Below are 14,422 nucleotides of genomic sequence, written 5' to 3'. Positions count from 1 at the left end.
TCTGTAGAGCTCTGCAGAGCCCTCCCGTCCTCCCCTGGAGGCTTGGCCACGAGCAAGTGCCTGAGCCCTTCACCTGTACCACAATAGCCTCTTTACCTGAAAGGGTCTTGGAGTGATGGTGGGATACTGTGACGGGGAAAATGGCCAGTGCAGGGCTACCCAGGAGGGCGCGATGACCCAGCAGCTTTCATAGTAAGGACCACTTACTTAGATCCACACATCCTGGATGCCCCCCCAGCAGTCACTGGAGAGACCCCACGAGTCCTTTCTCAGCCTCTAATTGAAGAGATAAGGAAACTGACACCCTGAGGGACAGGAGGGATCTGCCTTGCAAGTCAGAGGCTGAAGGACCACCATACGCCAGGAGGATGCTCTAGCCCCTCATGCACGGGCATGGGGAGATCTGCATGAGCCATCTCCAGCTCCTATGGTGGACCGGCTGGGGCAGGTTCTGAGCAACCTCAGCAAGGGAGACCCTGATGTCTGGCCAGGCTGTTGCCAGAGAGAGGGCTTTGTGCCTGGCAGACAGTCTGACCGCCGATGTCACTTCTTTACTAGTGGGACAAACCTGTCTATATGAAACCTTCTAATTCTGACACCCCATGGTTTTAACAACTGGATTCAGTTAGCTGTGGACTTGGTTAACTTAGATCATTCTTAGAACTCGCTCCTTGGCAGAAACAGCCAGAGCCCAGAAAGCCATGAGCACGCCTGTCCTTGTGTGATTTATCTGGTTTATCCATGTGTGCTGCCCTGTGTGTTTCTGCAGCTCCTCCGGGACCTTCCATCCTTGCAGACTAAGGTTCGGGTCCTCCTGGGGGCCTCACAGTCAGTTGAAACAGGGTGTGGAACAAGCTCCAGGCACCTACAGGCCAGAGTCCAGAGAAAGAAGGCTCAGAAAATAATCAGAGGAGGGAGCTCAAGTGGGCCAGAAGCCTCAGGACCAGCTTGCTCTCCAGCGGGGGCTGTTCTGGCACCTACAAGGTGAGGTTGGGTAGAGGGCCTGTGTGTGATTTTCTCATAGCTGGTCCTCTGAGTGGCATGCTGGGCTGAAGTGTCGATGTGATCTGTCTGCTCCTCTGCAGAAGACAGAGCTGACACCTCCATCAGGGCATCGTCCCCAGCCCAAACACGGACCAGATCAGAACAGGCTTCTCTAGAAATATCTAAAGGAGGGAAGGAAGGAAGGGAGGGACAGCGAGAGGAGGGAGAGGGAAAAAGACAGAAGGAGGGCATTCAGGCTAAAGTCTTCCCAACACAACCCACAATTCCACAAGGCAATAATCCACCAGCAGTGACCATGGGATGGAAACACATAGGAGGAAGCAACTGGAAGGAGTTCCAGATACGGATGACGTGTGAACCTCTCAGCCTAGGAACAGCTGGGTCCCCTAACCCCGGGCCTGGTGAATCCCTGTGTCTGAAGAACAGAAACAGCAGGGACATTGATGTCAAAGTCCCAGCTAGCTGCCATCCACCAGGCTCACGTGACAAGGAGCTTTCCAGCTGATGCTTTCCTATTCAGGAACACAGTTTAACAAGATTCTGCAGTATTTGGGGACATAGAGAGGAACAGATCTTTATAAATAACTCCTGATTAAAATGGAGCTGAAAATAGGGAGACAGAACAGGAAGCAAATTGCTAAGCACTTATTGAGTCGATAACATTGGCTTGGAGATCTTAGTGCAAATGGCTGGTCTGGTTTATTTCCTTCTTGTCAAAGGTTAAATGCTGGAACCTAGAGGCACCGAGGCTGTGTGTGTCCAAGGGCTATTTTTAAGAGGGGGATGGCTCTCAGCTACTGGAGTCTTGGGGTGATGCTAACACAGACCTTGATGAGCTATCCCTGAAGCCTTTGGAGTCCAGCCAGGTAGACCAGGACGCTTGGCCACTGTTTGTTCCCTAGAAGGGCTAGCCTCTGAGCCCTGAGATTCTAGATGGTGATTCATGGCTGAGTCCCTGGTATGAAACTTGGGCAGCCAAATGTCCAAACGAGACCTGGACTGTGCTCTCCCCTGTTAAGGGGATGGCTCACCTGCCAGTCTATTTTCAGCAGGGCCTGACTTAGCTACAAGCAGGCCACAAATGTGTTCTCTGGGAAGCTGAAACTGAGTGGATGTGTGCTTATGAGGCCCCGACCTTGGAGAGTGGCCCGGGAGCTAAATGGAGGCACAGGATGGAGGCTCAGGACAGAGCTGACGTTGCATGGGTTCTGTCCCTGACTCCCTCCCCAGGATCCAAAGACAAACCCTAAATCCTTAGGGAACAACAATAGCAGGGCCAGGGAACCCTGAAGAGAGGCGGATGGGAGCTGAGACACCCGTGGTGGGCCTGTCTGTCAGCCGTAATTGCAGGTGCCTGTGTGTACGTGGAGGATGCCCCGGCTGTGCAGGTGAAGGAAGGCAAAGATCTCAGAGGGCATGGCGTGGAAGCCGGGTTTGGGCTTGACGTTGTCGTAGTAGTGGTGCATGATGTGAAAGCCCGAGGGGTTCATGGGGAAGGCCCAGAAGCCGAACAGGTGCACCTCCTCACAGAGCTCCAGCGCCGCCGTGACTAGGATGAGGCCGCTGCTAATGCGCTTTGCGCGCACGCCCAGGTTGAGCCAATAGCGCGACACGCTTAGCAGGTACAGCGGGTGGAAGAAGTAGACCTGCTGCGGGGACCCGAAGTCATCCAGCAGGTACTTGACGCGGAAGGACACGAGGGTGTTGCGTATGGTGTAGAAGGCGGGCAGCAGCACCGAGGCATTCTTGTACATCTGCAGCACCCTGAAGAAGGGCCTCCGCCACTTCTCCAGCTTGTGGAACCTACAGGGTGGCAGAGTGAGCAGCCGTAAGCTCTGCACATCCTCGCAGCCCACCCTCCCCGCCTCATCCCCTGCTCCAGCCCCAACCTACCCCACCCTCTCACCCTAGTACCCCTTCCTTAGTAACCCTAAATCCTTAGGGAACAACAATGGCACGTTTCACCCCTCCCATCCGGGCTCATAGAGCTGCCTAGCATCCCCTTCTCTGCTTCCTTTCCTACCTTTATATATTTATTATTTGTTTGTTTGTTTGTTTATTCATGGAGGGGGCACATGCCATAGAGCACTCGTGTGGAAGTCAGGATAGCCTGACAAAATTAGCTCTCTCCTTACATCATGTGGGTCCTTGTTGTGGAATAATCTTTTTGTACACTGTGAAGTAGTATCACTCTGATTGGTTTAATAAAAAAAACTGAATGACCAATAGTTAGGCAGGATTTGTAGGCACAGAGGATGCTGGGAAGAAGAAGGGCAAAGTCACAAGGAGATGTGGAGGACGTATGACATGTTGGAGATGAGGTAACAAGCCACAAGCCTCAGGGCAGCACAAAGATTAATACAAATGGGTTAATTTAAGTTATAAGAGCTAGCTAAAAATAAGTCTAAGCTACCAGCTGAGCTTTCACAATTAATAGTAAGTCTCCATGTTGTGATTTGGGAGCTGGCTGTCGGGACAGAGAAAGACTTGCTACAAACGCCACCCAATGTGGGGTACATATATCCACACAAGACCTAAGAAAGCTTTAAAAGAATGTTCCAAACACACAAAAACAGAGCGAAACACAGCTTCCTGGTCCTGCAGTCTCTCATGCAGGCCATGGTAAAGAGAAGCATCTCCTGGCCGGTGCCTGTGGGTGTGCCACCAGCGCACCATGAGCTGAGCTGCGTGGTGGTTTAAGTTTAGCTCATGTAGACAGAAAAGGTTACAGATAAGCAGTAAGGCAGATCCAGACAGGGAAAAACCTCCAAACAAATTACAGTGTGTTTTTAAAAAAAATGTGTTTAGTCTTAAAAAAAAAGAAAAGAAAATGGGTATATATAGTCATAGAAAAAAAGTAGTTTATAAATAATAAGATAAAATCTTTGAAGAAAAAATAATATAAAAAGGAGACCCATATAAAGGTGGAAGATACACAGTGAGTCTGGATCCTGTATAGTGTTGTATTGACTTTAAATTTCTTGATTGCTGAGGTGCAAACAAGAAACAATGCTGAGAGACATTGGATTATAAAAACTATTAAATTAAAACAATCTATATACTTTTAAAATGTCCTAACTTCAAAATGTAAGTTACAAAATATGTTACATTAGGGAAGGCTGTGGATTCCTTCAAGGTTGATAGAGATTGGGTTTGATCAAGGTTTGATCAAGGAAGATTCCCTAAAATCCTGGCCACAAACATAAAGAAATAAACCTAGAAAAACTATAAGACAGGTCACATATATTTTACCAGCTCAAACATAAAACAAACAAACAAAAACATCTTTGGCTGGCTTGTGTACAATACACAATCCCTAGTTGTGTTAATACAGATGTGTATGTTACCTTTGAAAGTTTGTGTTTTCAGAACAAGGGGACCAGACAGCACTGAAAACAGGTGACCCAGACAATTCAGCCTTTCAGAGTGCCTCTGTTATAGATTCCTCAGAATCCTCGGCTTCAAGGCTGCTGGCTGAGATGGTCCAGTCTCACAGACTCTCCTAGCCAGGACTTCAGATAAGCCTTGTGCTTTCTCATTGCACAGAGACTGGACAACAAATGCTATAACTAATCTTCCCAGGACTTGACCATTATCTCAATTTTCTCAGGTTCCCTAAAGATGCCTTCATCCCCAGACAACAGGAAGTAGTCTAGAGAACACAACATCCATATTCCCAAGAGGTGGGTTGGTTATGGATGTGTGTCACTGTTTGGGAGGGATATAGAAATATAGAATAAAAAAGACAACTACTAACCTCATATATTTTACATTGGTATGGGTTTTGGTATATTGATAAAAATTTAAAGTTATTTTTGTTATACTGAATGTATGTTTCTACTCATTTGGGATATTGTGTTTTTGCAGCTTGTTTTAAAATGTAATTTATAATTTTAAAAATACAAGTTAGTAGTTAGTCATCTATAATAATCACTTATTATTATATATATCAGTGTATTTTCAAAGTTAAACAGATATATTTTAAATAGATAGATCGTTTTCAAATGCTTCAAAGACCTAAAAGGATACAAATATTCAAGATGTTTTAATAACTTAAGACTTTTTATGACTGTGAGACACATCTGCTCCTGACAGCACCAGTCCACTTCAGAAAAGGATAATGAGCATTGAAGAACCTTGGATTGGAGTTTACTTTCTTTGTGGCAAAAGCTAGCCACCTGGGCAAGAAACTGCCCTGGCATTGACTGCTGACAGTCAATCCAACCTAGACAAACAGGACACAAAAAAAGGCAATGCTGGCTGAACTTTTCCAAGACAAGGTAGGTCAGTCCTTCAAAATTCCTGATTTAGAGAAAAGTCTGTCAGATATTCTAGGTCCGTAGATTGAAGATGGACACCACATGTTACAGAAGAACCCTGGGTGACTGTTCAAGCAGAGAGATGCCTGATTTTTTGAAAGTGGTTTGCATTGCAAGTCCTGTTCACTCAAGTAATATTATATCCTTCTGGGTCTTTGATGGAATTGAAGACTAGATAGTTATAGTTATAGTTTCCTTTAGTTATGATATAAGAGAAGATAAATTAGGTACAAAACTTTGGACTCATCAAGAGAGGATAGATAATGGAGTGTTTTCTCTAGATTTTCCAAGTATAAATGAACTAGGCATTGTAAATATAATTCTTACTTGATAAATGTTCTTATTGTATATAGTTTCATTTGTTAAAGTTAATACCTTTCCTTTCTGTTTAGACAATACCTGATAATTGTTCTTATTGTATATAGTTTTACTATGTTAGAATTAAAACCTTTCCTTTTTATTTAGACAAAAAGGGGAAATGTTGTAGAATAATCTTTTTGTACACTGTGAAGAAGTGTCACTCTTATTGGTTTAATAAAAAGCTAAATGACCAACAGCTAGGCAGGATTTCCAGGCACAGAGGAGGCTGGGAAGAGGAAGGGTGGAGTCATGAAGAGGTACAAAGGAAGCATGACATGTTGGAGATGAGGTCACAAACCATGAGCCTTGGGGCAGCACATAGGTTAATACAAATGGATTAATTTGAGTTATAAGAGCTAAAAACAAGCCTAAGCTATCAACTGAGCTTTCATGATTAATAATAAGTCTCCTTGTTGTGATTTAGGAGCTGCTGGCAGGACAGAGAAAGACTCACTACAGGCCCTGGAGATTGAACTCAGGTTGTCGATGTGAACAAGAAGAGCCTTTGACCCCCTGAGCCATCAGATGGCTCCTGAAGATGGTATTTTCTGATAAATGGGCACAGAAGAGGCAATGTGGGCTGAGTCACTAGTGTGGGGATCCAGGCAGTCAGCCTAGCTCAAGTCAGAGGATCAGGGCAGACAAGGAAGGCACAGAGGCTGCGCCCCCTAGTGGAGCCTCACACTACTCCCCTGCTGTTTGCCCTGAGACTGGGAGTGACCATTTGACCCAGCCTTCTGGCCTGGCTAGGCCTCTCCTTGGTATCTTGGCTTCTGCCTACACACCCTTTCCAGTGACCATCTGTCCCTCTGCGGATCTCTCTGCTCTCCGAAGGCTCCTGGCTATTGGCAACTGATGTAGTTTGGCGACTCCTCCCCTTCTCCTGTCCCTCTTACCCTCCAGCCAGGCTGACGATGTGCAACATTGGGGTTTCCACACACTAGCTCCTGCAGACTGCTCAGGCAGGCCCACAGCGGGCAGTCAAGTGAGATCTGAGATCTTTGCATGATCAAAGCTCATACCTGGACATGGACAGGGCCTGTCCTCAGCCCACCTGAAAGGCCGCTTTCCACCTCTAGGTAACAACTGCTCGGACCTACACTGCCCAAAGAAACACGATGCAGGCCCCATGTATTGAATTAACCAGAAATGAGGGAAGCTATTAAAAATAATGGTCATATTTTACTTAACGAAATATAAAAATACTATCATTTTAGCATGTGATTAATGTAAAAATCAATGAGATGTGTTAAGTCTCTTTGCTTGTATGAAATCTTTGACACCAGATGAGTGCTTCATATAGACAGTTGGCCCATCTCAGTCAGGGCCAGCCATGTTCCCAGTGCCCAGTGGTTGTAAGTGACTAGTGGCCACTAACAAGGAGCGCAGGTCTAGAAAGAGGACCACTGACCTGTCAATGATGATGCTGGGGTTCACGGTGACTACATCTGTCTTCTCCCCCACATCTGTGGCATACTCCCCTGAAATGGGGGGCAGGTTGCACCTGCAGAGAGACAGTGTCACATAGTTAGGTCGTCAGCCATCTTCCGGTGACTGGGAGGGGAAAGGGAAAGGAAGGAAAGGAGGTCAGAGAGGCCACCAGTTGGGCAGAACAGCTATGGTTGACTAAAGCAAAGGTCCTTCTGCCCTTTAATAGCAGGGGAAAAAAAAGAAAGAAAAAACATCCAGTCTTTGGTCTCACTGAAGTTACAACCATGGAGGTATTGAAACTATCACTGAAAACTGTCCTTGAAAGCTGTGGTCGTCCCTGGGTCTCTGGGAAGGTATGGCATTAAGCAGAGAGATACAGAAGCATCCCCTTGTCTGGGGACTCAAGGTTTCTCTGAGGAAGCGATGCTTGAGCTAAGGGCAGGAATTAGCAAAAGTCTGCTGGCAGAAGGACCAAATAGCCTGTGGGATATTCAAAGATAACCTTTGGGGGTGCACTGCTGAGGTTGCAGAAGGGCATGCAGTGTGACCTGCAGAAAGCCCCTGAGGTAGGAATGTGGGGTCACCAAGGCAGCAAAACCCTGACCTCTAAAACTGGGTAACGTGAGCCTTAATTGGCAGAAGGAACACTACAGCTGAGAATACGCTAAGGATCCTGAGATGGGAAGGCCGTTCTGGGCTATCCAGATGGTCCAGGGAAATCACAAGAGCCTTTGCAAAGAAAATGTGATGGCAAGGAAGGTGTTCTAGAAAAAAAAAATCCTCACAGGGGCTCAGTTGCTTGGGTTTTTGTTAATTCCTGATGTAGTCAAGTTGACAACCAAGAATCCACATCACCAAAGGAGACATGGGGCAGGTGATGGCAATCCCAGCACTCAGGGGGCTGTTCAAAAAGGCGGGAGTTTGAAACCAGCCTGGGCTACTCAGTGAGAACTTGTCTTTTAAAATAGAAAAAGGAAGAGAGGGAGGAAGGGAAGGTGTGTCTGTGGGAGTGGGGAGAGTAGAAGACGCTACGGTGCTGGGTGCTGGCAGCCATGAGCCAAGGAATGCAAGCAGTGTCTACAGCTGCCCTAGAGAATTCAGGAAGAGACAAGGTCCTGCTGGCACCTTAACTGCACCCTGCGGAGACATCTCATTCCCCAGAGTATACGACTGTCTACCCTGCCTGTTCCAAACCACTGGCTTCCTGGTAATTTGTCATGGTAGCAGGGAAAAATCCCTATACCCCCAAATAAGGCAAACGGAACAATAAAGTGTCTATGGTTCCAGTCTCCATAAGACAATCTACTTGTCAGGTGCCAAATGTCCCCTGAGAGGGACACCAAGTTCTTTAGGAGGGTGGAGGTGAGGGCATCCCAAAAAAGAAATAGTGGCAAGAGCAGCTAAGTACTCTCAGCTGTTGAGCCATCTCTCCAGCCTTTGAGGTTCTCATTTTCATGTTATGGGATAACATGAAAAGTGAGGATCCCCCGCGTGGAAACAGGTACATGTCACACAAGAAAGGAGAAACGCAAAGACCTTCTCAGTTAGAGCCTGGCTGAAGTCACAGGCATCCCTCCTCCTACCAGTGCCTGCAGAAGGGGACAACCCATGCAGGGAGTGGGGGCTCTGGGTTGACGACAGGACGTTAGTTTTCGGGCCTCCCATCCAGAATGCCATTAGTTCATCACATCCCCCCACTTCCATTTTGAAAACTAGAAACTACAACCCCAGAGTCCAACAACCTGCTTGAAGGTATAGAGCTATAGAGGTTGGGATCCCCGAATAGTGAAGGTGGTCTTCAGGTGGCAGCGGAGAACAGGGACAGGGGAGAAGGACTCAGAGAGGAGAGCCACGGAGGCAGCAGATGCACCTCCAGGAGCTCCCTTACCGGAAGACAAAGTCGGCACTGTTGATCTCCTTCCCGCAGCCGCTGTTCTTCAAGATGCCTCCGTTGCCCACCACGGCACACTTCTTAAACTGAGATCGGTAGTAGGGCATTTCCTGGAGAGGCACATGCACGGTGTCACAGTCATTGCCCCCCCCCCCTTCATCTGAGGCTTCACCTCTGCCTCCAAAAATATCCCCTCTGTGAGCTCTACCTGCTGAGGCAGCCTTGTCTGGACTGTGAGAGAAAGGGGAACTCCACCTGCAGATGGGGGGGCGGGTGAAAGAGACTCCAGCATTGGGTGACCCCTCCCATTTCTGTCTGCAGGCCTGCTATGCCCCCAGCACCCACCAGCCAACCAATCGCTGAGGGTACCACATTGCACCAATAATTAGCCTCAGTTAGAAGGAGCTGCCGTGGCCCTCTGTGACACACTTGAGTCTGTGACTCACTTTCCCCGTGGGGTCAGGTCCAGGAGACCAGGACATGGGGAGCACTGGGGTCTCAAAGTCAATGGGGAGAGAAACAGAACGAGCCGCAGCAGTCTTAGGAGAAGTCATTGAGGGTGTCTTGTGTTTCCCGTGTGTGTCCTAAACAGGTGCAAATCAAGAACTTTCTGGAAACAGTCCTTCCTAGGTTCCATCCGACAGCCACAGAACAGAATCTCTGGGTGGGCAAGGGGCTGGAAAGGTGACCATTAAAACCCCAGAGACGCTGCTATGCTAACGGAGGGCTGGAGAGTCATGGCCATGGGCCACATCTGGTCTACCACCTATTTTTGTGTGGCCAGCAACCTGAGAATAATATTTATATTTTTAAATGGTCTGAAGCCACTCAAATAAGACATGTGACGTGTGAAAGCTACGTTCACTTTCCGAAATCTGTGCAACTAAGACGAAGCCTCCTTCATTAGTTTACTCGTGACAGTGACTACTCTCATGACCACTGTCATGACCACTGCCACGCTGGGACCGTGGTGGCAAGTAATGATGGTGATGATGCCACCTCCAAGGCCACTTACTAACTGGTCCTTTCCAGAGAAAGGTGTGGAGACCCTGCTGTATCTCCTGACCTCAGCAATTCATGCCCTGGCTCTGCAAGGACCCGCAAGCCAGCCCAGGCTATGTCACATCCTGCTGTGACCTGCTTAAGATGAAAGTTTACCTGCCACACCATGCAAGGCTCACCTAGTGAAGGTGACTCAATGCCACCACTGCGCTGTGACTTCAGATCATTGCCTGAGTCCAGTTCTTGCCAGGTCACTCTGGTACCAGCAACAGGACATCCAGAGAGACTCTGCTTTCATCTTGTTAGCACCTCCCCTGACCCACTAAAGCATGCAGGGCATCCCAGAGCTCTCCTTCCAGAACATAAGCATGAACACACCCTTGCCACCCGCCTCTCTGCTGAAGCCACAGCACCTCAGCATCACAGAACCATCGGAACCAGTCAAAAGTATAATTTCTGCATCCCTTTTTCCAAGAGTCCAGAACTTGGAGCTAGCTATCAGCCTTGGCGATCTGAACGGGTCATACATGAGGACCCCCTGCCATGGGCAGAGAGCAACTAAACTATCACTGACCAGCCCACCTCCAGACAACATCTCTGATATCCTAGATGTATTATTAGTAGTTAGTGGTTGCTAGGGAGGGAGAGACATTTTCTTCAGCAACCCCAATAAAACCCATTGAGTTACAGAGAAAAAAGGATGAAAGGGGGCTCATTGGGAAAGAGAAGGGGCATGGGAAGGGAATAAGAGAAAGTGGTGGTAGAAGTGGCGGGAATATGATCAAAATACATTACAGCCATGCATGAAAATGGCATAATAAAATCAATCATTATGTGTAACTATTACATGTTAAGAAGAGGCATTCTTACACAGTGACCCTAAGGTTATCTGATGTGGCTGACATTCAGCCTGGCTCTGTCCTGGGCCTGCTTTCTGGTGCTCATATGCTTTGAATGGTTTTTCTCTTGTGCCAGCCTTGACTGAGTGATCAAGGTATAATCAATCCCTCTTCTAGACAGCTGCGGAATGTCATCAGCACGCAAGGACAGAGGCAGAACTTTAACTTATTTTTGCCCCAAATCATACAAGCCATAGTTAGCTGGCATTGACCACCAGTTCCCTCCCAGACCACCATGTCAGGGACGTACCTTGGGAAACATTTGGAAGATTTCCTGATTGATGTGGAAGAAGCCACTGGACACCACCTCATACCTGAGATTCGTCTCAACTGGAGTGTTCTTCTGGGTGGTGAAGAGAAAGCCAGGGGCGTTGCAGCACTTGGACAAGGTGGACCTGCTGGGCATGGAGACAGGAGTGACACTGGGCAGAGCAGAGAGGGGCCCCTTCCTTTCCATTCCATTCCCAGACTCACTTCCTCCCCATCCCACCCCCAGCATCCTCCTGGCACCTGGAGCTCTCTTTCTCTCTAGGGCCCAGGTTTGCTGCCTATTGGAAAGCTCCGGTAGCCATACTTCCATGATAGCTCTTGTTTTTGAAGGTTATGGCACATGCCAATCACATGCTAACCACTGGCGTTAGTTCCCGCTGCAGGAGCAGCCTGCCTCACCACGCTAATCACATGCTAACCACTGGCGTTAGTTCCCGCTGCAGGAGCAGCCTGCCTCACCATGCTAATCACATGCTAACCACCAGCTGTTAGTTCCCGCTGCAGGAGCAGCCTGCCTCACCATGCAGCTTTGCCACCTATGCCTCCCTACCGCCAGCTCTCTGACGTGTGCACCCCTGAAAAGTGTTCGCCAGGCACAGCTTGATCTCTTGCTTCTCTTGCCTCTCTTCTTCCTGCTGTCTCTTCCCCACTCTCCATCTGTCTGTCTGTCTGTCTTCCTGCCTCTCTCATGTCCCCACTCCAACATGGCCTTTCACTCTCTCCCTCCCACCTCCCCCAATAAACCTTGTGCACTAACTCTGTTGTTCATGGCATGCTTAGTTAGTGGTATATCTTGGCAGGGACTGTCCAAAGGTACCCACTTCATTTTTCTTTTCTTTTCTTTTTTTTCATTACACCTGCTGTCTCAGGCTGGAAGGAAAGCCAGGTATCAGACCCTGCACCTCTCTAAACCTCACATGTATGGTACTCATCATAGGCTTGTTCAAACCACCTTCTGCTAGCCACATCAGTCAGGCCTTGACTGACACCCACTCACCAACAACAAGACACACGCCCTGCAAAGTTCACTCTTCCAGGACCTCTCTCTCTCTCTCTCTCTCTCTCTCTCTCTCTCTCTCTCTCTCTCTCTCTCTCACACACACACACACACACACACACACACACACATCTAGCAACTTGAAGCCAGAACTCTTTAGGGTCTCAGCCTCCATGGCCAACACACAACAAAGCTCTCCCCCATATCACACTAAACCAAGTCCTGTATGGTCACACAAAGTGCCACGTCTGTCTGTCAGAAGCTGACTTAGGGCAAGGGCAGGCCCAGCCTGGGGATACTGTGTTGGTACCAGATGCCTTCCTGCAGAAAGTGGAACATGGCTCCTGAAAAATGTTCCAGGAATTCAATATAGAAAGAAAAAAAAGGAGGGAGGGAGGAAGGAGAAAGAGTCCTGACATTTTGGTCTCAGTAACACTCAAAGCTGAGCTGCAGAGGGATTAAACCACAGATACCAGATTTAAGTGTGGGGGGAGAAGCCCAAGGGAAAAGACACTGCTGAAGCAACCTGTTTTTCTCTCTTCTCCAGGACTTTCCAAGCAGACTTTCAAAGGGTTAGGTCCTGGGCAATTTTGCTCCCTGCCTTATAAACTAATGGGCTCTGACTATGGCCATGGGCACAGATCACTGCCTTCCTGAGTGAGCCTGGAGTATACACAGCTCCAGGCTCAGTCCCTGCATTGTCCAGGGAGCCCTGGGGAATGGACCTCCTTCTCCACAGAGCCTTGTGATCACACACACACACACACACTCACACACACACACACACACACACACACACACGCAGGCTCAGTAGGTAGTCTGGAGTACACGGGAGCTCCAGGCCCAGTGCCCCCGGGGTCCAGGCCACTCTGGGGGGTGGAACACTTTCTCCATAGAGCCCTGTGATGACCACTGACTGTTCAAGGAGGTCTGAGGTGTTCTCATGAGCGCTGGGGTGGAAATATGAGTTGGCACTCAGCATCCAGGGGCCTAGTCTCTGTTTTCTTCCCCGTGGCCCACAGATGTGGGCCCCAGGCAGGGGACTTTCCATTCTGGGCCTTAGTTTCTTCATGTATAAAATGCAGGGGTGGCTCTTCTGTTTCTGCCCCTCTATGATTCTTTAACTCCAGCTTGTCCAAGCCAAAAGGCTAAACGACTTTTTCATGATTTCACTTCTTGCCGAGAAATCTTCACTGGGAAACCAGCTGACTGCTACTCATAGAAGGGTCTTTCTGGGGAGAACTGGATCTTTGAATGTGAGTAAGGCTTCCGAAGAAAGGCTGAAGCCTGGCAAGTGAGGGGCCACAGGTCAGCCTTACAAACCAGCATCTGGACTTTCTAGCTTTGCAGATGCAGAAACAGTCTAGTCTGTCAGCTAGAGAACACCCCATATGAAACAAGCTTGCACGTGGCTAATGTATGAACCAGCATGGCAAGCTTGCAGACAGCAGAATGGAGACCGTTGCTGGTCTTCTCCTGTACCTGAAATGCCAGTGCCTCCCTCCTGCACTGCACCAGGCTCCCACCAACCTGGATGGAGGAGCTCTCCATTTTCCAGAAGTTTGAAGTGAGAGGCAACTGATGGTCCTGAGAGCTTTATGTTGGGAACACAGCAAGGTTCAATATCACTTTCTTTCCCCACACCTGAATCCACGTCATATCCCTCAACCCCGGGGGTCTCTGCTCCCACAGCCTCACCTCACAGAGCTGGCTCACAAATGAAGCACTGTGTTCCTCTTGCTATATCGTCTTCTGTCATGTCAACATTGTTTTAGATGGGAGTCCCCCCCCCCCACATGAGACCTCTGTTCCAACTCAGCCTGACCCACATCCTTGCACACCACTTGTTCTGCTCATGCTACTGCCTCTCCTGGAGCTTACTATCTGTTCATTGTGGTTAACAAACACTTAAAAAAATCAACAACCAGGCTCAGATATTAGATAGAAGCATGATGAACTTGGGCCTCCAAGAAGGTAAGTAGAGACGCGATGCCAGGACGGGGAGATGGGGACGATGAGACTGTCAGGGCTATGGAGGGACCTTAAACAAGCATCTCATTTCTAGGAGCCTTAGTGCACACCAGCCTGAGCTACTTGTGACAGTCCCAACCTTGTAAGGCAAGGACCACAGCAAAGCATGGGGCCACTAGCTGACCAGGTGCTGGCCTTGCCACTGCTCACATTCCTAAGGCCCTCAGGGCCAGCTCCAGACAGATGCCCACTGAGACTAGATGGTGGAGATCTGGAG

General features: G+C 48.5%; 1 protein-coding gene across 1 annotated transcript in view; it reads right to left on the bottom strand.

The window, feature by feature from the left end:
• Positions 1-1,639: 1,639 nt before the first annotated feature.
• St8sia5 (ST8 alpha-N-acetyl-neuraminide alpha-2,8-sialyltransferase 5) overlaps positions 1,640-14,422 on the bottom strand; it is a 60,219-nt gene continuing 47,436 nt past the window's right edge. The window contains exons 4-7 of the mRNA XM_050151694.1: positions 11,158-11,302; positions 9,004-9,116; positions 7,096-7,188; positions 1,640-2,808 (exon numbers count right to left, since the gene is read on the bottom strand). Of these exons, the coding sequence (XP_050007651.1) occupies positions 2,340-2,808; positions 7,096-7,188; positions 9,004-9,116; positions 11,158-11,302 (820 nt within the window). The 3' untranslated portion in view covers positions 1,640-2,339. The remainder of the gene's footprint in view (positions 2,809-7,095; positions 7,189-9,003; positions 9,117-11,157; positions 11,303-14,422) is intronic.

The sequence above is a fragment of the Alexandromys fortis genome, unplaced genomic scaffold, assembly GCF_014885135.2.
Source record: "Alexandromys fortis isolate MF-2015 unplaced genomic scaffold, M_Fortis_MF-2015_v1.1 scaffold_71, whole genome shotgun sequence".
Lineage (NCBI taxonomy): Eukaryota > Metazoa > Chordata > Mammalia > Rodentia > Cricetidae > Alexandromys > Alexandromys fortis.
Note: the sequence above shows the minus strand (reverse complement) of the source record. Positions and strands in the feature narration are given on the sequence as shown.